This window comes from Saccostrea cucullata, unplaced genomic scaffold (assembly GCF_032062105.1).
Source record: "Saccostrea cucullata isolate Sc308-1 unplaced genomic scaffold, CSIRO_AGI_Scuc_v1 ctg351, whole genome shotgun sequence".
In the NCBI taxonomy this organism is placed as follows: Eukaryota; Metazoa; Mollusca; class Bivalvia; order Ostreida; family Ostreidae; genus Saccostrea; species Saccostrea cuccullata.
This window is the reverse complement of record NW_026923765.1, coordinates 14123-39119: the sequence shown is the minus strand read 5'-3', so window position 1 is coordinate 39119 and position 24997 is coordinate 14123. Positions and strand designations below refer to the sequence as shown.

Sequence of the window (24997 nt, the reverse complement as noted above, 5' to 3'; positions counted from 1 at the left end):
GCAGAAAAGAGGATCAGGGCGATCTTATTCAAGTTTGTCAGGTTTGAAAAATTACTGTTCTGCAGTTACATACGAATTTTCAATATAATGTATATGTAAATCAAAATGACTTGAACAAAAGGTGTATAAAAACCCAAGTATTATATATTTACGTATTGTTCTTCAATATGAAATATTTGTAGAGGAACAGTGTTTCATAGACTCTGTCCTCATTTTTACTTACAGTGCGTTCTGTTGTATGTATGGGTGTATTGCATATTTTTCTTCAAAGAGAGGTAACTCAGATATACAAATAGTATGTAAATTGGATTTTTCAAAAAAAATCTAAGAAAAAAAGCTGGTTCCATATGCTGAAAAATTCTAGAATTTCATCATCTATTACTATAAAATTGGAAGAAATATCATCTAAAAGTATGTTTGAGAATTTCGGTATATTTTGCATAGGAAAACGCCAATTTTCATCATATGTTATCCTTCCAAAACCCCTGGTAATACATTCTGATATTTTGTCTCAGAACATCTTAGTAGACCTTCATTTTAAATAAAGAATTTCTTGAGAAAACTACCAAAAGGTAATGTATGTTACGTAGGACCTTAAATGTAGATTCCCAAAATTTTTATGATTGATATTTATTAACAGCTAACCTGACTTTTTTATTTTGACAATCTCTAAGTGGATGCAAGAAGTTGTCACACAGGGTTTAATACTGATATAAAGTTCACAAAATCGAACATTTTCCCTTCTTGGTAACCATAGCAACAGTGTTGTTTTCTTCATAACATTTTATCAATATATGATATTCAACTTCAGTTCTAACAGATAAGTACCATTCAAGCTGAGTTCTTTAATTTGTTTCTTGATTATATATATGGCAATTTAATTCTTAATGAAGCGAAAAATAAATCACTTTTAACCACTGGTAGTACTTTGTTTCCATGGTAACACTGCAAAGTAACAATTATATCCAATTTTTAGTATGGTTTTGATGATGCAAGGTCCAAAGGATGCATATTTGCCAGTCTTGAATTTTCATGTTTTCCTCAAGACAGTAGCATTAACCCAATCTTAGTTACTGGTTTTTCATAATTACACTGTGTTGCCAAGGCAACCATTAAAGTTTTTTATAGAATTATATTGTTTATACTTATATACTTAAGGTCAAACATTAATATTTACATTGCTGTTCTTAAGTAGTTGATTGAGTTTGAGCATGTAACACCTACCGTTAGTGAATACGGAGTGTTTTTCAGCATATTTCGGCATTTCAAATGTATTCCAAATGTACCCTTGTTACCACTTACTTAGAATCATATTCTAAACAGTTTCTTTACACTATAAGTGACATCAAGGTGTCATGTTTTTGTGAGAATGGTTTGTTTGCTTTTTCTAGTTTTGATTAAGCCACAGTCAAGATTTAAAGTGGCTGAAAATCTCAATTTTTCAAACTTTCCGGCTGTTGCCATAGCAACCGAGACACTTATCAACGAAATGTTGTTTGATATTTGTTTCTGGTGCAAAGTACTAGGCGTGGGTGAAGTTTCATCAAAATCTGTGGCCATGCGTGGATACAGAGAATGGCTACATGTACATGTATTAATACTCAAAGCACTTTCGTTTTAAACGTTTCTTCCAAGAAACTCGTTTCATCAAAGAGAAAATTTATCGTCATTCTTAAATATAATTTGAGATAATTCTGCGTAAAAATACCTTTGTACTCCCAATTTGCAAACACAGTATCTTCCTGGTCACACACTTCCTTATCCACCTTCTGGTCAAGACGTTTAGAGGCGTCCACCACCACGACATAGAAAGCTCTCCTAGTCAGGTAAATCTGGTGACAGGCGTAGTACGCACACTGGCCCGCAAAGTCAAAGAATGTCAAGGTCTTGGAATCCATCTTTTCATAATTATTTCTTTCATTGTTTTGGTCTTTGTATTTTTCTCTGGCTGGAAAAAGTAATCATGAAATATCTCATTGTTGCTGTTGGAATTAAAATATAAAAACTATGTAGAAGGCTCTCCTAGTCAGGTAAATCTGGTGAAGGGCATAGTACATGTACGCACACTGTCCTGCAAAATCAGAGAAACTAAGCGTTTTCTGCTTACTAGTATCGGGTTTTGATTTTCTGTTCTTATTTGATTCATTGATATTTTTTCCTCACTATATTGTACAAAAAATTAATCTAAGAAAGTAAATGCAAAGTGGCAAGATTTGAAAATGAAAACAAGGGATTAACTAAGAAGTCAATGAAATATCCGAATCTGTGATTTTTTTACATGAAAAACCACTAATTACAAACCTCTATCTAATAGTTGAATAAACAAGAGGCCCATGGGCCTTATAGGTCACCTGATCATTATCATTATAAGCAAAGCCCCCCTCCCCTCTATGGTAACCCTGACCCTGGGGCCTTGAAATTCACAATTCGGGAAGATTAGGGCCCTTTTCCATCATAACTATATATGTAGTTCATTCGTTAATACCGAGAAACAGAGAAGAAAAAAATTCAAAGATTTCATGTATTTTCACTATATAATCTCTAGCGCCCCACACTAACATGAGGACCCTGACCCTGGGGCCATAAAATTCATAATTTTGGTAGAGGCACTCTTGCTCATCATAACTATGCACCTAGTTTATTTAATACCTAGGAGCAGAGAAGAAGATTTCCAAGAATTCATGTATTTTCACTATATAATCAATAGAGCCCCACCCTAACACCAGAACCCCTGACCCTGGGGTCATAAAACTCACAATTTTGGTAGAGGCACTCTTGCTTATCATAACTATGTATGTAGTTTGTTTATTTAATATCCAGGAGCAGAGAAGTAGATTTTCAAAGAATTCATGCATTTTCACTATATAATCAATAGAGCCCCGTCTTAACACCAGAACCCCTGACACTGGGGCCATGAGTTTCTCAATTTTGGTAGAGGACTCATTGCTGATTACAATCATGCAAACATTTTGACTGCTTGATGTCCAGAAGTAAAAAGACGATTTTTAAAGATTGCATTAATTTTAGTGATTTTGACCCCACCCCTCAGGCCCCAGGGGGCAAAGATCATGAAATTTACAATTTTTGTTCCCCTTTACCTACAAATGCTTTGTGCTAAATTTGGTTGAAATTGGTTCAGTGGTTGCAGAGAAGAAGCTGAAAATGTTCAAAAGTTAACGCACAACGCCCGATGCACGACGACGGACGGAAACAGATAGCAATAGGTGACCTAAAAAGATTAATGAGAACTCTTAACCAACAAATTTAAAGTAATACGCGCTATATAGAACGCCGATTTTTGTGTGAAACAAAATGATAAAATGATTAAAAACACGAAGTGTAATGAAAAAATAACACTTTCCACAAAATTTACCTTTAGAAGTCGTTATAATAACAAAACAATTAAGCAATATCTGCAATTAAGAACTCAGTCTTTTTTATGAGAGTGACACCGTGACGCATGAAGGGGAAAATTGACAAATATAGAATGCTTGAATGAACCGTGTACATTTTTTTCAAATCATAAAATATTAGGTTTCGTGAAATTAAAGGTTTAATACAGAACCTAAAAATTCTATTTTGATGGGAAAAAAATAAAAGTAAAAATAATTTCAGTAATCCCCATGTAGCTTAACGAAAATATTGGAAAATTCAAAATACTCTTGTACTTCTTCCTCCCTATTGTACGAAAGCCAATTGAGCTCATTTTGATAGGTAAAAAAAATTAATTTTTTCGCGTTATAACGCGAAACTTTCGCGAATAAACGCCTAACCTTCGCGTTATAACGCGTAACTTTCGCGAATTAAGGCGTGACTTTCGCGTTATAACGCGATACTTTCGCAAATAAACGTGTAACTATTGCGTTATAACACAAAACTTTCGCGTCATAACGCGAAACGTTCGCGAATAATATGCGAATCTTTTGCGAATAAACGCGTTAATTTTGCGTTAAAAAGCGTAACTTTCGCGTCATAACGCGAAACGTTCGCGAATAAACGGGAATCTTTTGCGAATAAACGCGTTACTTTTGCGTTATAAAGCGCTCTTTCGTGTTATAACGCGAAACGTTCGCGAATACAGGCGAATCTTTTGCGAATAAACGCGTTACTTTTGCGTTATAAAGCGTAACTTTCGCGTTATAACGCGAAACTTCTGCTGTTTAACCAAGCATTTGCTTAAGTCTAAACTTTATTTTGTCTTGTGACCAAGTTTTTTTTTATTACAATGATAAGCAATTAAAAGTTATTTTAAACTTGGAATATCTCAGGCTACAAGTTTAAGTTTTCTTCCTATCGAATCCATCTTTATCGTCATGGGTGATCTTTCTCAGCGCTGTTCAAAGTTTTCAAAGATTATGCGAGTTTTCCAAAAGTTAAACTTCAATCCCTCTTATCATAAATATAAAGATTATGAATTTCGGGGAAAATCATCCTTTCCGGCGTCTTTATTTATGCACTCTCTGGAAACGAACCATCCATATACTGGTCACCGTCACATAATAATAATTTAGTATTTCCCATGTTTGATGTTTTCAACGGTCCTCTAGTAAAGTCATTTTTATAAAATTTTCAAAAATATCGGGGTTTGTTAAAAGAAAAAAAAAACGTGCATTTACATGTACATAAGCATTTAATTTCTTAATTAATAAACATATTTTATTATATGGAATTCATTTTTTTAAAAGTGAATCAATCAAATAATTTAAAGTTTAACATATTTTTTTCTAAACCAATATTCCTAAAATAAATAAATAACAAGCTAATTTAGAGAATTTGTGTCCACCGCTTAGGGAAAAGTAAACCATGCGCAGTTCAGGGGTCGTGGGGGGGGGGGGTGGTTCGGATCTACTTTGAAGACTTATTAAATGTATACAAATGTATACATACAATGTAAGCAAATAAAATATGCCAATATGGATATAAAGGTTTGATAGATTATTATTTATTATATATGTAGACGATTCTTTTTTTAAAAATATGGACTATTTATCACACTGTAATGATTATATTATGAGTTTGTACAAGCCAGACCTCAGAAATGCATAAGAACATTTCAATGGTGTGATTTTGTATTGACAACATTTTCCTGATGCTTGTCTTGAGCCCAATTGTGTGCGAGTTGCACATTTATCATTTTCAATGCAATTTGCATTTATTTCAAAACTTCAATTTTAGGGTGCAATTTGTGCCTTTCACTTACCAATTTAGTTATTTGGTGCAATTGTATTTACTTTGTGCACGATTTGTGCTTTTAATTTGTGCACGATTTGTTGTTTTATTTTGTGCACAATTTGTGCTCTTAATGTTACTCTGCATGGGCTGCAAAATCGCCGCCCAAATTTGAGTTTGAGACGGATTCGTCATGCGACTGATGGGATCGGATGGGTCATGCCCTTGACCCATTTGCAGACCATTTTGACATAGTACATATATTTTGTACAATTTGTACCTAATGTGCGCAAAATTAGTACTGTTGTTACTTTTGGCCCCAAAACTGCCGCCCCGATTTTAGTTTGTGGCGGATTGGTCAATTGACCTTGTCCCTTGACCCATTTGGTATAATTTTACAAAAAATGCTGTCTCCGGGGGGTAATGTTTTTTTTTTATCAGACTCCTTGGATCAAAATGGTATTTCTCTTGCTCATTATCTATATTCATTTAACTTTGTTGCCATATTATCATCTTGATCGGCGCATACATTGTGTTATATTTAATAAATTATTAAATGGCCATGACAAGCACGCCCAAACAAATAAAGTCTTGTTTTTATTGACTGTTTTTACAGACTTCTTAAGCATTCTACTGGGGCAATTCTGATGAAATTTGTTTTTGTTATTGTCTAAGTCCAGAGTCACGAAATAAATAAAGAGGTAGAGCCAATTGGGCCTTATTTGGCCCTGAGAATTATGGAAAATTCAAAACCGCTCAGTTTAGGCTGCAAATGCAGTGTTTATAACTTGGAGTGTTGGTGACCACGTATACATAAATTGTGACGTAATCTCACATCTCGTTAATGCATTATGACGTCATAAAATGCGTCATTTTCCTCATATCCTGTAAATTCCTTTAAAATGACCCTAAGTTGAAGCGTTTTCTTAATATTTCGTATAGAGCACAGCCTCTGATCCAAAATATGCCAATAAACAATGAAAGGCCTATTTCTGAAGATCAAAATACATGTTTTATTTTTTGGATCGTGGGCTGTGCTCATATTTAAATTCTTTGCTGAAGGTAGTCAAATACGCATATTTTCTGCAAATTTCAAGAACATTGCAATTTTTCAAAGCCCGTTTTCAAATATTTGGATTCTCAAAACGAGTTTCATTATAGAACATGAAATCACCAAGTGTCTATTTAATTTTGATATATGAAAATTGAAGAGGGTGATAGTTTATTAATTGATATAAGTAAGGGCCATTTTATGAAAAAGATGGCTCTTGCTCTTTCCAACAGTATTTAAACTGGTGCAAGTGATAGTGATAGCATGTATTAATTTAAGATTTTCACCATAAATTATCTTTTGTTTATTACTTTAAAACCTAATTCAATATTAAACGTTTAGATCAAAAATGTTTGTACGGGCTTTAACAAATAAATTATATGTGAATTATAAGTGAAGTATAATTAAATACATTGTACTATACAAAATCTATAAATATTTAACAGTTTGGATTCATTTCCATCGATACTACGTGACGTATGTAAGCATTACATTTTAAAGTTTCTTTTTCTACAAATACATGTCAAAAGAATTTGTATTTATACGTCATTACATGTAAAAGTAAAGTTTGAAGTATATTTTGACATCCGTACTTTAAACAGTCACATTCAAATGTTTTACCTTTGAGTGTTCCTGTCCATTTACAGACTTCAAACACTTCCTCGTGGACCTCTAATCCTTCTGTTGACTCTATTTTCTTTAATTCATTCTCATTACGCTTGAGTAGACGATTCAGTAGCGTGGTTTTCCCGGCCCCAGCACATCCTACAATCATCCCCCGGGCGTGATGGACTTCCTGTACTCCCCCTCTCTCGGCGTACTGAACGTACCGTTCTCTGGCTTTCTGGTCCCATTTCAATATTTCTTCAGGTACTTTTACTGTCCATATCAAATTTAATGTTAAATAATATTTTCCAAGCTTTAAAATGATACATTGAACTTTAATTTCTGATATTTTACTTAACTTTCAATGTTATCAAATGGCTGTTTGTGGTTTCGGATGTCGTAATGAAAATCTTTTAAACCAACATCACAAAACTATATATAATAAGACTTTTTTGTGCCGTTAAAAGATAAATAAAGTATAAAAAATAAGAGTTAAATAAAAGATGATTTATAAACAACCATTCTTAACGTAACAGAAAGCTAAAAAAAAACACGAAATAAATACTTACAGTAGCGACTAAAAATCGTCATGGTAAATCGAGGGTTTTTACAAAACTTGGATCTGTAGCTCTCTGTTTTTTATCTGTCTGATTTTTCTCAAGCAGAGAGCAATAGTTCTGCTGCTAAATGTACTGTTACTTGGGGTACATTTACAATGTGAGTATATGTACTTTAGCTGCAGCTGTCAATATTACGGATTTTAGTTTTCGATATTCGAAATACATGTATATATCTATATATGAACATGCATCTGCTTGTATGTAACTCAAAGAATGAAAACGTTGCCTGTAAGGTAATGGGATCATCGAAGGTGAGCGTTTTCTAAACGTTAGATACAGAATAAGATTGTCTGAGTGTGTTGTTGTTCATAAAATTTTGTCTAATTTTTGGTTAAAGCAGTTAACCAATAATTAACATGCATTTTCGAAGAGTAATTCTTACGTATATATTTACAGATACGCAGCTGTAGCAAAGGTGGGGTTGGGTGGGGTGTTAGATTTTTTGAAATTTCGTATGTTTATCCTGGAAAGGTTGTATATTCTTACAAAAATCAAGAATCAAGATGTGTTTGTGAAACACTATTCGCCCAGCAGCAACAAAGTTCAGAAACTATTTTAAGCATAAAAGTCACAGTCAAGGTCATAAGGTCCTTGACCTTGGTGACATATGAAAGTGCAAAATTAGTGAAATGTTCATTTAAATATGAAGTCTAAATCTCTTAAGGTTCATGAGTCCTATGTAGGATAAAATGTTGACAGCAGACTGTCCTCCAAACAGGTAAACAAACAGACAGACATACAGGACAAAAACAATATACGTCACAGTGCATTAATGTCAAGATCTAGTAAATAACGAGACATTAATTTTTTGGTGCTGGATCCATTATGACGTCATAATCAATTTCAACTTTCTTTTTCCCGTACTTTACGGCTTTAGCAGAATTATGTAGAAAATAGGGTATTTTCATGTCATTCAATTTGAAATCATATGAAAAGTAAACCAGATACCTATATTAAATTTGATATTGATTTAAAGAAGAGGCCATGAACATACTAATTACTGTTTTCTGAGAGACTGTAAGCAATCTGGATTCATTCCTTTGCCGAATACGAAAAAAAACTCCCATATTCATGACTGGTTTTCTTATTTTTTCATTGAAAATGACAGATTAAAATATAGTTTTGCATCTTGTTTACCTACAAATTATTTCTGGAAACACCTTATGTGACCAAGCTAAAGTTTGTAAAGCAACAACAAAGGAATTTATTTCTCAAGTTTGATAAATCTGTAGGCACCTTTCATTTACTAAATCTTGACTTTAAAATATTCACGTAGTTTTGGAGTTATATGGTGCATTAAAACAGTATTTAGCAGCTACATGAATGCTCTATCTCTTATAGAAGTTATATATGTATGTTCGTGGGAATGCGATCTGTTCTGCCAATTTCTTTAAAAATCCAGATTCCAAAAGAGAAAAAAAATAGGAAATCCCAGCTTGATTTTCAAAAATATATTTTGACGATGCTAAAGGAAGTACACTTTTTAAACAATCACGCTGGGGAATGATTTAAAGTATGACTAACAACGAAGGAAAAAGTCCAAGAGTTCCTGACACAATGATTATTACTTGATGTTAGTGTTACATTGTAGGGTTTTCTACTACATGTACACTGATTTTTAATTCTCTATCGAATGCATTCATATATTTTCAGATATTTTAGTAATTAAATTCTTTATTAAAAACTTTTTTTATCCTGTGATATTGTAACGCTTTAAAATAAAAGTTTGTTTCCTTGTCTTTTCAAAATTTTACCCAGAGACAAATTTATATAGGTTTCCAGCTGACGCTAAAGATCTGAAAAAAATGTATCCAAGAAACCAAACATCGATTTCCACAATAGTATTTGTTAATAACTGAGACATGATCAATACTTACAACGATTTCTGATCCTGGCATGAATCGTACCGTCAGACATGGTACGGTGTGAAATGATGTCCAGCTGTAGTTTGTCCATGAAGAGATCATACATCTTCTCCGGTCTGTTCGGAACATACAGACATCTATCTCCCTCATTCCTCTTATAACCCCATGATACGCAGTATTCTGAGATCACGTCACGTGACGCCGTGGTCAGGAAAAACTCAAGATCACTGTCCTCCACCAGACACTCCGTAACAAAGGCGTACATGATATCATGTCGGATGTCGTCTGATATAAAGGTTATCACACGATCTTGTGTTTCTGCGATTCCATCAGGAAGATCTACCGAGCCGTCATCAGTAATGTCTGTGAAATATCTGTCTCTGATTTTTTCCATAGTGATTTTATGAGATTGATCATCGAGATTCAGTTGATATTTTTCAGCAAACAGTATGCTGTACAATAGATTCCGAATTTCTAGTGAATAGGTATGACAGTTACCTGAAATGAGAATAAAGTTTTTTTTTTAAATAATTAACTTACCCCTCCCCCTTTTTCCTTACATCTTGACCAAGTTTTGGGAGAAATAACTATTCTTTCTTTACATGCTAAATTTGAATAATTGGGAGATTTTGATCGATATTGGTATACATCTATCTTTTTCTTAACTTAATCAAAGAAAATAACTTGGTGACAGGCATTGTATTGTATGATTTTATGATCTAAGAAAGATAAGTCTTATTTGTTGCTTAGTTGATTTATCTCCCTTGTCATTGACTGGACCTTGTTGAATGTAGTATGGCTGATTAACGTAACATGTGCATTTAGTATTAAGTTGATAAAATTAGATCATTATCACATAAACACTACAATGGTACTCATGTTTAAGAAAAATCTCAGAAAATATATCAAATTAAAAAAAAAAAACTAAAAGATGTGAGAATATATGTCTTTGGTCGCACAGATTGTTGAAAGGAACTTCAATTTTTAGAGAAATAAAAATAAGGTAGAAATATGCCCTTGCGACAGGAGTGCTCCATAAAGCAACACGGAATTTAGAAAAGCTGGAATAACCATAAACAGTTTGATGAGATTTTGTTAACTACATTGTAGCGTCTTTAAAATTACAATTTACGTAAAAACAATCAATGAAAATGATAAATGTACATGTAAAGATGCGAAAGATTAAATTAAAAAATCTTACGTGGTTTCTATAAAACTAAGCAATACTCAAATTTTAAAAAAAATTAAGTTCAAGGTCACAGGAAAGTTTAAGTTAAAAATTTTGATGCAGTTGAACATAGTTCTTTCGAGCAGCATATTTAGTTTGATAAATATTGTGTTTATTGATTTATGTAAATATGAGCTAAATATGTAATTAAAAATGAGGTCTAGGTCAAAGGAAAGTTGAAAATATTTTGTGGTTTATACATATATATAAACAAATAAGGTTTGATAAAAATAATATCTCACCATTTATTGGTTATTTAAAACTAAGCTAAACAAGAATTTTAAAAGAGTGAGATCAAGGTCAAACTATGCCAATTAACCTTTATAGCTCAGATGGAAAAAACAAGAGGCCCAGAGGCCACATCGCTCACCTGAGTTAAAAACCTTTACTTGCAAGAATTATGCATGTAGATGTTAGGAGTATGAACTTCCTCTTTTTATGCATTTACTGTAATTGGACTCTATCTGAGAAGAAATTACTTAGAATGGCTTTCTTTTTCAACCAGTGCATAATGCCTACCTCATTATCAATTTAGTCATAAAGAGTTCAAGCTCAGTATTTGTGCAAAATATAGCATTTGTACTGTTAACATTTCTCTCCTTTTTTGGGGTGGGGGGAGATGTAAAATTAGCTATGTTAGTTGTGATAAATCAGAAAATGTATATAAGATTTTACTGTTATTTCTTTACAAAATTAAACATACTTGATGAAAATTTATCAGACAATTAGTAGGTAGTATAATAAAAAATATGAAGCGTTAATAACAATCAACTATATAAATTTTAGATGACTTCAACAGACAAATATGCACACAATATCAAATATGCAATATTGCAACAATTTTGTGACAGAAATGCAAAACGTCCTGGCAATAACAATGCATGCATGTAGATGCTCAATGTAAACATTTCAAACGTTTGTTTAGAGGAAATTTCAATACATCAAAGTAATCATTTGATAGATACGAAATACACTGTATTATTCAAGTTAACTTAATAGTAAATCTTTCCTATGCATAACGAAAGCGAAAATTGGAAAGATTGCAACTGAAAGTGAATGAATATATATGATGGTCAACAGACTCAGACTTCAATATCAGCTATTATTTTTAAAGAATTTTAAATAAGTAACATTTAATTGGAGTACCTGCAGGAATCAGATTACCTAAACTTGATGGCAATATTCCAAAATGGAATGATTAAGATCTTTTTGCACTCAATAATTTTGATTTTAAAGACCAGTCATGAGAAATTATAGTGATCCACCTTTTTTCCTCTCTTTTATAGGAGAAATTGTAATGAAATAAAGAGGTGGGTTAAAGTTTACAGCCCTTTACGTGCTGTCCATTGACCCCCTTTTTTCATACTTACCTGGATATAAGTGTTTCATATATATTCGATTCTCATTAGCTTATAATATAATGGTACAGTGCAGGGAACTAATTTTGTTACATAAACCAGCATCAGGATCAGCATAAGTAGGATCAGGATAGAGCTAGCATCAGCATCAGCATTTAAAAAAACAGCATTACTTGGATCAGCATCAGCAAGCAAAGGATAGAACTAGCATTGACCTATTTTAAAACCAGCATTGACCTACTTAAAATCAGGATTATCCTGGTTTACTAAAACTACAGATTTGATTTTCACAAAACGAAACCGCAAATAGACATTCCTATTTCAGTCGGAAATAAATACAAAGAATGTATTTCTTGCTGACAAATTGGCCAATATAATCCTAAGATTATTATTAAATTAATTCAATAGCAATAACCCCGTGATATTTTCAAATCTGAATCAGCTGATCATCAAACGCTATGTAGTCTACTGGTGAGGCCACGCCACGGATTGGTGATATTGAGATCGGTGATAAAGGGGTAAGTAGTCACGCTTGCGCATGAAAAATCAGTTATACAATATAATAAAAGTATGATATTGTGAGTATGACTAATTACTACAAAATTCCATTGGGTTTTATGGGCATACACATGCTACGAAGTTTTTCAATCCGAATTTCCTCTAAATTTACGGAAGTCAGAATTAAAAGTCGCAGTGCCTTTGATGAGATTATCTGCAATTAATTAATCATAGACTGAGGTGTAATGAACAAAACCTAATAATTAATCCAATGCAATAGTTGATTTTATGTGAATGAATCTGGCGTAAACATTTTTTTAATGCGAAAGTTTTTAAACTTTATAAAAACTTGTGCAGAAAAATGAATTTGTGTATGTACAAAGAATCATTTTGAAATAGCTAAAATAATAATTATCATTATGATAAATTGTATATAGGAGAGAGGATCTGTGCTTGAAAATATACATACATTTATTTTAAAACTTTTTCACTACATATTCTTTTCCTTGTTTGATGAATAGCTTTTCATAGTGGAAAATTGTGTATACAAAGTAGTTTGTATGTCCTTAACTGCAGATCTGTAGCTCTCCAAAAAAAATATATTGATAGACTGGAGAGCTACAGTGTCACCCATTGAAAAAAAACTGTATTTTTATTGCGCACAAAAAAGTGCGCTCGGTTCTTGATTAATACTTCCAAATTCTTGCCTCAATTGCAAAAAAGGAAAGATTTAAAAAAAATTCCTTCATCCTCAATCAAGTACTCTCGTAGTTGACATCTGAACGAAGCATATTGGACCGAATTATCTTTGAAACCAAAATGGCAGTATAAATAAGCGAAATGTTCGATGACTACAATATTAGGGTCAGGAGGACTATTAACAACAATTATGAGGAATGTTTGGTTGTGGAAACAGCGAAAGAATATGTTAGGAACACATGGTTAGTAATATTTTGAGATTACAGTTTTAAAAACATGGAGAAATAAATTGAGAACCAAGCGCACTTTTTTGTATGCAATAAATATACAGTTTTTTCAATGGGTGGCAATGTAGCTCTCCAGTCTATCAATAATTTTTTTCCGGAGAGCTACAGATCTGCAGCTAGTATGTCCTGTATGTAGAATTTGTTTTTTAAATGTACCTGAATCCATTTATACCCTTGCAAATAAGATCTCAATTCAATTAAATACACAAGCTTTAATCAATAGGAAGTCTATATAATTATATATATATAAATAATTATTTGTGTTTTTCCCAAATCAAATTGTGGGAGATTAAAAAAAAATAATGTTAATGCAGAACATTGTTTTTAACCGACTTTTAATTGTAAATAAGAGGCTTTTAGCTGTGTTCGACGTGCTATTACACTCGATATCGAGGCCAGCACTGAACAGGAAGAAGAAGAAAGTGATCAATCATCAATGAATAAATCTTGTCTTCTTTGTACTTTTATAGAAATGGAGTGCTATGAACAGTCCACAGTTTGTTGCTTCATCACCGCACATAAGAATCTAGATCTAATTCATTCATATGAAGACGCCAACATGTTCCGGTGAAGGGCTGCATATTTTAACCTGTACTCAGCACTAAAGCCTTTGAAAAGTGAGAGATTTTTTTTCGTACCAACACCTACATGAACTGCGACACTGGAATTCGGTTTATATGGTTTCATTCAAAGGACCGGACAATCTACATGCAGTGATGTCGGAGACTGATGATTCAAACAAAATTCTGCTTTTTAAAAAAGACAAGTGTTCTTCATTCCTAATAGTAGAGGGCAGGGACAGTAGAGGACATGAACAGTATGATGTAATGGTGGATTTATAACTTACAATAAAAAAAATTCTAGAAAGTGAATTTGTTGAAAGAAACTACTGGTGATAAAGAAAAAAAAAACTTCATTTGTTCATGCGAACACCATGATTCTATTTATTTATTTGACTTTGTTGACATAATATAATACAAGTGAAAAGGAGTGAATATGGGACATGAATTGTAAAACTATTAATCTAATAATTCCATGATTACACTATTTCATTAAATTCTAAAAGATGTTACGAGACACTTTGTAATTTCATTTATATTATTTCATTGGTTAACTTGGCACTGACTATAAATAAATTGTAATTTTTAGACACTGGAAATTTTGTTTTTATTGTTTCCATGAAGTTAAAATTTTACATGTGTACTGTGTTGTTCTACAACAAACATAAAATAATCTTTATTTTGTCCCCTACTTCAAATAGATTGTGCCTTAATACAGCACTATTAGCTTCTAAGGAGTGGTGGAAGAAAAATTTGGTAAAGATGATAAAAGATTTTGCTAAATTTTCAGAAAATGAACATTTTACCAAGGCGGTTAATTAAGACAGAACAGAAAAACTGATGGAAAATGTTACTGTAAATTTCATGTTATGCATGTAAAGTTTTCATTTTTAAAATTGCAAAATTTGTTTTGTACGGTAACTTAATTAACAGTTTTAATGTCACATGTATATCATCAAGATGAAAAGATATCTGGCTAGCAGCAAACAATTAATCTATGGTACACTAGAGCATATATAAATATTGGATGATTTAAACTACTGGCTTAAACAATTAGGAAAATGTATTACACTGTCTAGTATTATGATATAAGGGAAGAAATATCTACACAGTAAAACATGGTTATAACGAACACGCTATAATGAATTCATGCTGATGGTGAAGTCATTTTCATTCCCTGTACTGGTTTTAAAATCCTATGGATAGTGAACATAATTTTAAAATGTCAAAAAGTGTGTTTCCCTGGCATTTAAAATGCTACAAGCTTATTTTTCTGTGTATTTAAATGATTTACTTCAGTCTAAAATACCCAACATAACAATGTGTTACCCCCACATTCAGTCTCTTATTGCAGATTGATAAATATGGAATTTTCCAACTAAAGTTTTAAATGAATTAAATCCAAATAAAGAAATGTTTTTATTTAAATTCAAAATATTAAGAATTAAATGAATCGGGACACACCGGTATTACTATTTTTGTCATTACAATTCATTAATCTTGGCACATTAGTGAAAATTTTACCAGTCATCAATAAGTGTTTAATATTCTTTTTCTAATGTACTAATAGAGAGATACATGTTTATATGATATTCTGTCCAACTTGTATTTTTAGTAATTAGCAAGTGATCTAAAAAAAATTATTTTTAGAGTATTCATGAAAATGCAATTAAGAATTATATATGCTTCATTCAGCTTCAATAAGAACACTACATGTAACAGAAATATTGCCTATTTACATGGAATGTTGGTGTCCTCAAAAATAAAATATGAGGGGCAGTACTTTTTTTTTTAAAAATTTATACTAGAAATACAACTTGGACAGAATATCATAATATAAACATGTATCTCTCTATTAGTACATTATACTTAAAACAAACATCACACTACTGTAAAATATATGTTTTCATTTATTTTAGAAAATCAATTTATACATGGACAATCATCATGAACAGTTGTAAGATTGTACAAAAGAGCAGGATGCATTTCTATTTACATACATCTCATCTAATTATGTACAATACACAAATCACTTGAAATCCATTTTAAACTTTAAATTCTGTCCATTTCATTTTAGATCTAAGTGGGAGATAACTTTAAAATGTATATGATATGTATGTCATCAATGGATTTGGCGCACATCATCACAACAGTTTTAATGCCACTGTCTGATTAACAGAAGTTCCAGGCTTAAATTTTCACTATTTTAACAGATGAATTCCATCAGCTGGATTTAGCTCCAAAGAGAAGACCAGCATAATTTAATCCTGGAGGAATTTCTGCTTTCTTTATTCTGTCATGGGCCTGAAAAATATGAAACATTAATTAGGTTAATTTAAAAAAATGCCAAATATTAAAAAAAAACAATGCTATAAATACAGTTTTAACTACAGTAGTGAACTTTATACAGTGAGTAATGTGTACATCACACAAATATACAAAATACAAACTTGAGGAGGAAATTATTTAATTTTACACATATAGAGCAATTATTTTTTTTTTCCCGGGTAAAAGAATATAAATTGTCACTGACTACTAAAACTTTTAATAAGTACCTATAAATTATGCTATGAAATAGGGGCACAATGACAATAAGGAACTTTACAAATTGAACATAATTTGGCTATTTATCATGTTTATAATCAAAGTAATGTTCACAGTTTCAAACACTCATATTTTCTCTTTTAACTCCAGTAAAATTTAAAAGGAGCCATTGAGGCTGAAATGATTCATCGATAATAAAGATTCTGTGTGAGGATTAAGTATGCATATCAATATGTATGTAAAAATATTTAAATATCGCAAAAAGAATAAGGCATTTTTTTTGTTTATACTTATATTTTGTGTTAATTATATATGATAAACATATTTTAAAATCAAAATTTTTATATAAAATTACATACCAGTAATAATTCTCACCACTTATATAAAATAATTTTGTTTTACAGCAGATATACCATGTATACAGCTTTAATATTCTTTTATATCAAATGAAAATTATTCATAAAAAATTGTGACGAAATGGTTTGTTCTTAAAATTTTTATGCCCCTGGATCGATAGATCTGAGGCGTTTATTGTTTATGTCCTGTCTGTTTATCTGTCTGTCTGTCTTTTGCCAATTTGAACATTCCCCATAACATTTTAACTTTGAGAGGTAGAGACTTGATATTTGGCATGCATACACAACTTAAAAAGTTCTTTCAAAAGACACCAACTTCAATGACCTTGTGACCTTGACTGTGACCTACATGCTTAAAATAGTTCTTTCAAACTTTTACCATAATCATAGGAGATGGAGACTTCATATTCGGTTTGCATATTCCACTAATAAAGTTCTTTCAAATGACATTGAGGTCAATGACCTTATGACCTAGATTGTGACCTATACGCTAAAACAAAGTTTTTTTTAACTTTGTTACCGCCGACCGCTTAGTGTTTCACAAACACATCTTGTTCAATACAAAAAAAGACTTCCTGTTCAACATGACCAATTCATAGACAAATATTTGATACATATTGACATTGAATTGTAGCTCAAATATCAGGATAGATACATATCTGCCTTCTGAAAAAATAATATATCTGTTTAAAGCCTTACATACAATCTAGATTCTACTCGTAAACCAGACAGGACAGTACTTGATAGGGAACAGCCTAACTAAGACTGCAAAGATAAAATCCGTAACCATGCATACTATTGTTTAAGAGTTGACTTCTAGATTGGTTCAAAAGTAAATGAAATACATGTACTACGTTTGACTGGACTTGGTTATCAGTCGCTCAGCTTATATATGTACATTACTACATCGTTGTAAGCATGAAGCTCTCCTTCTCGTGCCTGCTTGATAAAAAAATTTCCTAATCTTTATCTTGATGCCTCAATCTTTATTGTGACGTCATATTATGACATTGAAAGTGAACATGGGTTTCTCCATCCCAATTGAAATGAACAATTTACATTCATTCTAAGACTGCGACTGGGTATCATGATCAAAGTAAAACATCTGACTTTGCTTTATTTGCATTGGTCAATATTTAATGAGCTACAAAATATTAATGATCGAGCTACAAAATATTCTTTCTCATTTGACCACGGTCAGAATGGGAGAAGCTAGGTTGTACATTTTGGCCGTGGTTGCAACAATGGGTTATGTATAATTTGACTTGATACCTTGTGGATTAACAACAGAATACTGCATCTGCAGATTCTAAATTAAAAAAAAGTTCATTTATTTTTTATTCAGTTGTAAAAATTGACCTTTAAAACCACATGGGTTTAACATGTTTAAATGCCTTAATTGCTCAGAATTTTGAGTTTTCGATTTTTTGTAACACTCTGTTTCACATAATCTTTAACATTTTCATGATTTTTATATAATCTGATTTAAAAAAAAACAACAACATTGTTTACATACCCTCTAAGTGGTTGTAGTGACTGTACTGATGATCTGTTGGTTCCCTGACTTCTCCATTTAAAGCATAATATTTTCGCTAAAATATTCACAGGACACGCAAAAAATTTTCATGTGGATTTGACATAAACGGATAAACTTCATCATGTTCATTGTCCATCACGTTTCCATGCTTACACGTTGCACACACTAGCCTGACTAGGGCTATTCCACCTACTGAAATCGCATCACAAAAAGGATAAATCGTCGCATTTTAGCTGCAATCAATATCAAATAACTATGTTACGATGACTTCGCAAGATGAAGATTTACTTCCAACTTCCACTGTGTCGCCATTTTTTTGTTTACGATTGCAATATGACAAAACGAAATTCGTTAAAAATCGCAAAAAATTTTGGTAAAAAGTGAAAACAGATAAAGGAAAGTCATTTAATACAAATTACAAATAAAAATTACCCCAAAAATTATTTTTAATGGCTTAAAATAGCGATGCTGTTTTTTGAATTATCCACTTCCGGTAGGATAATCCTACTTCCGGTAGCATTACTAGCATTGACCTAGTTTCAAACCAGCATCAGGATAAGGATCAAACCAGGATCAGGATAAGGATAACTAGCATCAAAATCAGCAAGCAAAGGAAGCATCAAAATCAGCAAGCATAGGAAGCACCAAAATCAGCATTGATGCTGTAACAAAATTATTTCCCTGCACTGTAGTCACATATTAAATATCAATTAACATTAGAGTTAACTGAAATTACCAATATACCAGTAACTAAGAATGAGTTGTCAGTTACTGTCTGATTATGCAGGTTGCTTTCCTATTCTACACAGATTACTAAAGCTTAAGTAAAAGTAAATGTTTACAGCAATTTCTTAATGCTTTGAAATACAAAAATGCAATAAACTTACACATTTTAACACAACAAATCAAAAAAGGTAAATAATCAAGTCAAAATATTTCAACATAAAGTTTCATACATACAATGAACATAATTTCAAAATAAAATGATGTAGATACATGTAATAAATCACTAATCAAGCTGTGCTTCAGAACTCATGTATCAAATTCTAATTCAGCTACAAGAATTAACAAGTAATTCTTCACAAAAATCAATAAATACGCTGGATGGTCATGATCATAAATTCTGGGAGCTCTGTATAAAATCATAGGTAATAGCTTTAAATATAGTGTGTGATCACTTGTAAGTGTTTCATTTTAGGTACATCTATTGGTTAATTTGTTGACCACCCAGCCTGTTTAAAGCCTCAGCAATTGTAATATCTACAATACTGCATGATGTTGATAATAATGTTATTACATAAAGACTTGAATTAAATGTATGATAAGAATATTGACAGTGATATTGTTATTGCATTTTGTCTGGAAACATATTATTTCATATACACTGTAAAGGTTTATACTCTCATGTACTCCAGTATTGTTCTGTAAAGGGACTAAATGACACAAACACAGTAACATTAATAAACTAACAATATTTCTATGCAGCATTTTTTTTCACGAACAGATAATATTCAGTGAACACACTTTAAAAAACTATAAAATACAGCTTTGACCATATATCAAAGACACCATTTACTTAATGCAAGTGTATATTTCTAGTACATGTAGTGCAACTCTTATCATTATTAAACAGAACTCATTCATGTCTTTATATAAACTTTGTATACTTGTCTGCATTAACAATTCATTTTATCTTAAAATATTTCATGTATATTCAACATACCAAGTTCATGATATTCATGCATCATTAAAGAAAAGAATCTAAACAGTAAGGATAAAGCTAACTCACAAGCATCAATACAGTATATGCTTAATTTATGAATATTTACACATAATACAATGATCAAAATTTTTTTGACATGAATGATTGTGATTGATGCCGGTTCATGAATTATCCTTAACATGCAACATTCAATCATTTTTTTAACATTTATTGATTGTCTATTGAAAATTAATCCACAATAAAAAAAAAGTCATAATGAAGGTTCCTGTTTCACAAAACTTTTAAAGTCCAATTGTTTTGTGATCATTACTTAGTTGTTTGCAAATTTTTCAGACTATTCCATGCATGCATATAAAAATAGTTTAAAGTATAAATATGACTCAAAACAAACAAAAATTTACATGAAGTAATTGGTGCCTTAATAATAATAGATACTGTATACAGGGTAATATTCGCCCCCGTTTTATTTTTGCCCCTGAGACTGTCATACATCTTAGAGGTATACAAATTTAAAACGGGGCAAATTAACAGAACACAGTTTGATTTCTTCAACAAAACTGTGAAAGGGCGATTTAAAAATGTTGCAAATTGTGTGAAAGGGTGAAAATAAATCAGGGCTAATACAACCCTGTATTCAGTAACCTTTGTACCAAATGTCACTAATTGACACTGGCACATTGGTAGGTGGGAGAGGGGACAAGATGACGTATCTCCCCCAAATAAATACTCATGTGTCCCTTTATAATATCAGATTTATAATCTACATATACAGTACACCATTTTATGGTCTGACCAATATGCCTCAATCACATCAGATTCACAATGAGGGAAGTTTGTGAGAATCAAATCAAGTTGTGAGCCTAAATCATGAGTTGCCTTTTTTTACCAATTGTGTGCATTTTAAATTCAACTTTATAAAGTTCAGAAATTCTTTATGACCTGTAAACAAATCGAAATTTAAATTTCCAAGAATTATAATTTTTTCTTTGTGTCTACGAAAGGTTTTAAGTGCAACATAATTTCACGTTCAAATTCTTTAAGAGAACATGCTGGAAACTTGTAGAAAACAACTACCTGCACTTCTCCAAAGTGTCTGAAATTTATAAAAGCTATGATGAACTCAATGAAAGTGTTGCTGAATTTTGAGATACATTTCATCAAATAGTCCTGTTTAACGTATAAAGCTGTTCCATGATGAGGACGATTGCTGTCATTTCTTTTTTCATGATTAAATAAAGTCAAGTAACCTTCCATCATAAAATTCCGTTCATCATTGATTGTTAATCTTGCTTCAAAAACCAATAACATCTGATGCTACAGCATTGGGTTCATATCTAATTTCATTAAAATGTTTGTGAAGAGATCTTGCATTATTAAACATAATTCTTAGTTTGTTCTGCTCTCTTTTGTACAATGGAAGATAACACAGTTTTAGGGGTGCTTCCTTCCTCATTCTTTCCATTTTTTCTACAACTTTTTCATCCACAGTTAATGCTTGCTTATTGATATTCAGAATATGCAACTTTTCAACAGATTTAACTCTACTAAGAGCTACATAATGAATGTGGGGTGTTTTCCTTATCTTTGACTGAAACAAATCTACTACAAAGTCATCAACAGTGCAGCCCTGGGCCTTATGGATTGTCTTACCAGCAGCTGGTCTTAAAGGAAACTGTATTCTTTGATATATAAATGAATTGAAAACAAAAAATCGCTGACAGTCAAATTTTGGTGTCCAATCATCCATAACATCATCATGGAAAATGTGTCTGTATTTCTGTCGAGCAATTCTCCCCACTGCAGAATCCAAAAACTTCACCCACACTATACTTGGCCTTGATACACCAGGTAATCTGTACATGATGAACCATTTGTCAAGCCATCAGTAACATCAATATTAACTGTAATGTCATAAATCATTCCAATGGCTAGAGTTAGTCTTGTCATGAGATTTGCAGTTTTGCTTACATCGTCTTGATTTTGCAATGATCTGAGTAGTCGGTCTTGCACAGACTTACTGTGGTCTTGGAGGACACTGTCAACAGCTTTTACAACGACTTTGACACCAGGAACTTGCTCTATAAGTTTATTGTTATAGTCATCTACTTTCACATTCATTGTGAACAGATGGGGAGCATTTTGTGGATATTTAGGACTATTTTCAGCAATAATGCACTTGTGAATTATGTCCAAGTCCTCAGACGTCATCTCATTGTGACGAAGACGGTTCAAAAGCTGTGCAAATTCTAAATCATCCTTTTGTCGCATTACTTCATCTAACTCAAATAAGTTGAAGTTTTCTTTCCAAAGATTACATGCAAGTGCTTGGGCGTTTTGTTTTAAATCCTGAAAAATCCATCCATGCATGATTGGTTTAAGTTGAAAGAAATCTCCATGCAACAGCAATAATACTAATGTCTCTAAAGGGCTTCTTCAAACCAGTAAGTCTATCGTTGATAAATTCCAACTTTGCATTGCCAACCATTGAAATTTCATCTATGATGACAACTGACAAATTTCTGTATTTAGTTCTAAATGTATTCAGTTTATCACAATACATGTTTTGCTGCCTTTGGTTAATTTTCTGATGAAATGCAGAAGCAATTGTTTGTACACCAATGTTAAATGCAGCTTTACCAGTGTATGCACAAAGAAGAATTCGTATATCATCTGGATTTTTTCCCTCCTTAGCACATAAATACCGATGTAAAGCTTGATAAAGTGCTCTGATTAACACTGACTTCCCAACGCCTGCATCTCCTGAAAGATATGCATGAATAGGTTACTGTTTACATTTGATCCATTGCATAACATGATTGAAGAATTCACGTTGCTTCCAATTAAGACTGGCTACAAGATTTAAATACTCATCATCAGGTAATCTAACAGAACTCTGCTCACTCAGTTGTCTTGTTGATGGAATTCCAACAACATTTCCTATATCATACTCTCTCTGTTCAATTGGCCTTTCAGGGTTAAGGTGAACAAATCTTTCAGAGTCAACATTTCCTTCATATTCATCTTCTGCCTCAGTTTGTTGAGCACCAGGAGCTAATTCATCATATGCTTCTGTCAAATCATCTTGCGCCATCTGTTCTGCCTGATCAAGCGCATCAACATTGTGTTCCTACTGTTTGATTTTCTGAGCTAAGAAATATTTCTTCTCGTTAAAGGACTGCTCAAAGCTCTGCTGTCCACACAGAAGATTAGAACTTTCATTTCGCCATGGAGTGAACAGCATTAGTTTTTTCTCCGTAGTAATTTACTGGGTCTCTCTTTAAACTATAGCGCACATATCTTAAAACTCTTGGTGTTTTTCTGCGTTTTATTTTGATTCCATTTTTCAACACAACTAATGTGCTGTTATCTTTTAATTCACTTTCAATGTCAGATTCACTGTTTTCATTTTCTGACTGGTGTGTCTCATCATCATTTGTTTCCATTTCAGACAACTCAGTTATATTTTCTTTTGGGAAAACTACATCTATCTGTGAGACATGGTCAGCTAATCACCAGTTTTCAAGTTGTTTTGGACGTTTTGCTTATCTTTTGACTATGTTACTGCATTTTATGTCTGTGGATTTGGCATTCAACTTTTCAAGTTCTGAATCAGGTTTGACAAGTATTACACGATCATCCACTGGAGAGGTGTTTATAAACATAACATCTCTTGATGCTTTTGTAAGTGGCATTTGCAAAACCAGATATGCTGCTTCTTGTGCTCCAACTTCAACACTATTGAGAAATTGATTTCCAATGTGTCCAACTTGTCTCTTTATGTCAAGATTGCTTTCTCTTGCTTCTTTTGCAGCTCTACCAAAAGATCACTCATACCCCTTCTGGATTTACTTATGTATGAGACAATGTACATTACACAAGCATATAAGTCCAAGACATACTGAATGTCAATATTAGCTGCCCATGCATGCTAAAGGGTACTGTTGTAACCATTTACTCTAAGATCGCAGGGTTTGTGCTTCAGAAATACTTTGGGTCCTCTTAAGGAACTTCTGATGCATTTGATATAATTATCTTTAGATAGATGTACGACATCCTGCATGAACTCTTGAAAACTGAAACTAGCATCACATTCATTTTTAAATTCATTCATTTTGACCTGCATAAATTTGTACATACATGTATTCTTGTATTTCTCAACTTCACTGTCCAAAGGTTCTAATATCATTGTAGTTTGCAGAGGTGGAAGTGAAAATCCAAATCTACAAACAGCCTTTAATCTTTTTTGCATGTTTGAGAGTGTTTATGCACCTTTAATTCTGGCATCTTGTCTTCTGTATTTCTTTCACATTTTAAGTAGCTATCAACAAATGTCACAATTTCCTTGTTATTATTTTCCAAATACCGTATAAGTGGAAATTTTAGCGAGACGCAAATTTAGCGATTTGACCTTAAAAACTGGTAATTTATTTTTAGCGAGATGTTATTTTAGCGATTTTAAAATGCCACATTAAAGAAGCTATTACAAATACAATGCGATTTATTTTTAGCGATATTTAATTTTAGCGATCTCAGCACCCTCGCTAATAATGCCAAAATTAAATCCTCGCTAAAAATTCTACTTATACGGTATTTTGGAGCATTTTCAATCCAAACAACCATGTGAACATGTGGTGATCCCTTTGTTGAAATTCAATCCTATAGAAGAAGTCCTGCATTTTTCCAAAAGGATGATTTTCACTCTTAATCACAGTATTCAAAAAAGTTCTAAAACGATGATCAAAGTACCTTGTACATGTAATTGGATCTTTTTGAACTAACTTTGATTTTTTCAGTCCACGTCGTGCTCTCAATTTCTGAATCTGTGTACTGTCCCTGATCATTTAAGATTCCTAGTGCACTTATCAGCTCATTCCATCGTGTATCTGCAGCAGAAAA

The 24997-nt window shown here is 32.3% G+C and overlaps 1 protein-coding gene across 1 annotated transcript in view; it reads right to left on the bottom strand.

Annotated features, from left to right (window-relative positions):
* LOC134264868 (uncharacterized) overlaps window positions 1–24997 on the bottom strand; it is a 53055-nt gene that overhangs the window by 14425 nt on the left and 13633 nt on the right. Inside the window, exons 7-9 of the mRNA XM_062747129.1 lie at window positions 9324–9809; window positions 6842–7099; window positions 1709–1948 (exon numbers count right to left, since the gene is read on the bottom strand). Of these exons, the coding sequence (XP_062603113.1) occupies window positions 1709–1948; window positions 6842–7099; window positions 9324–9809 (984 nt within the window). The remainder of the gene's footprint in view (window positions 1–1708; window positions 1949–6841; window positions 7100–9323; window positions 9810–24997) is intronic.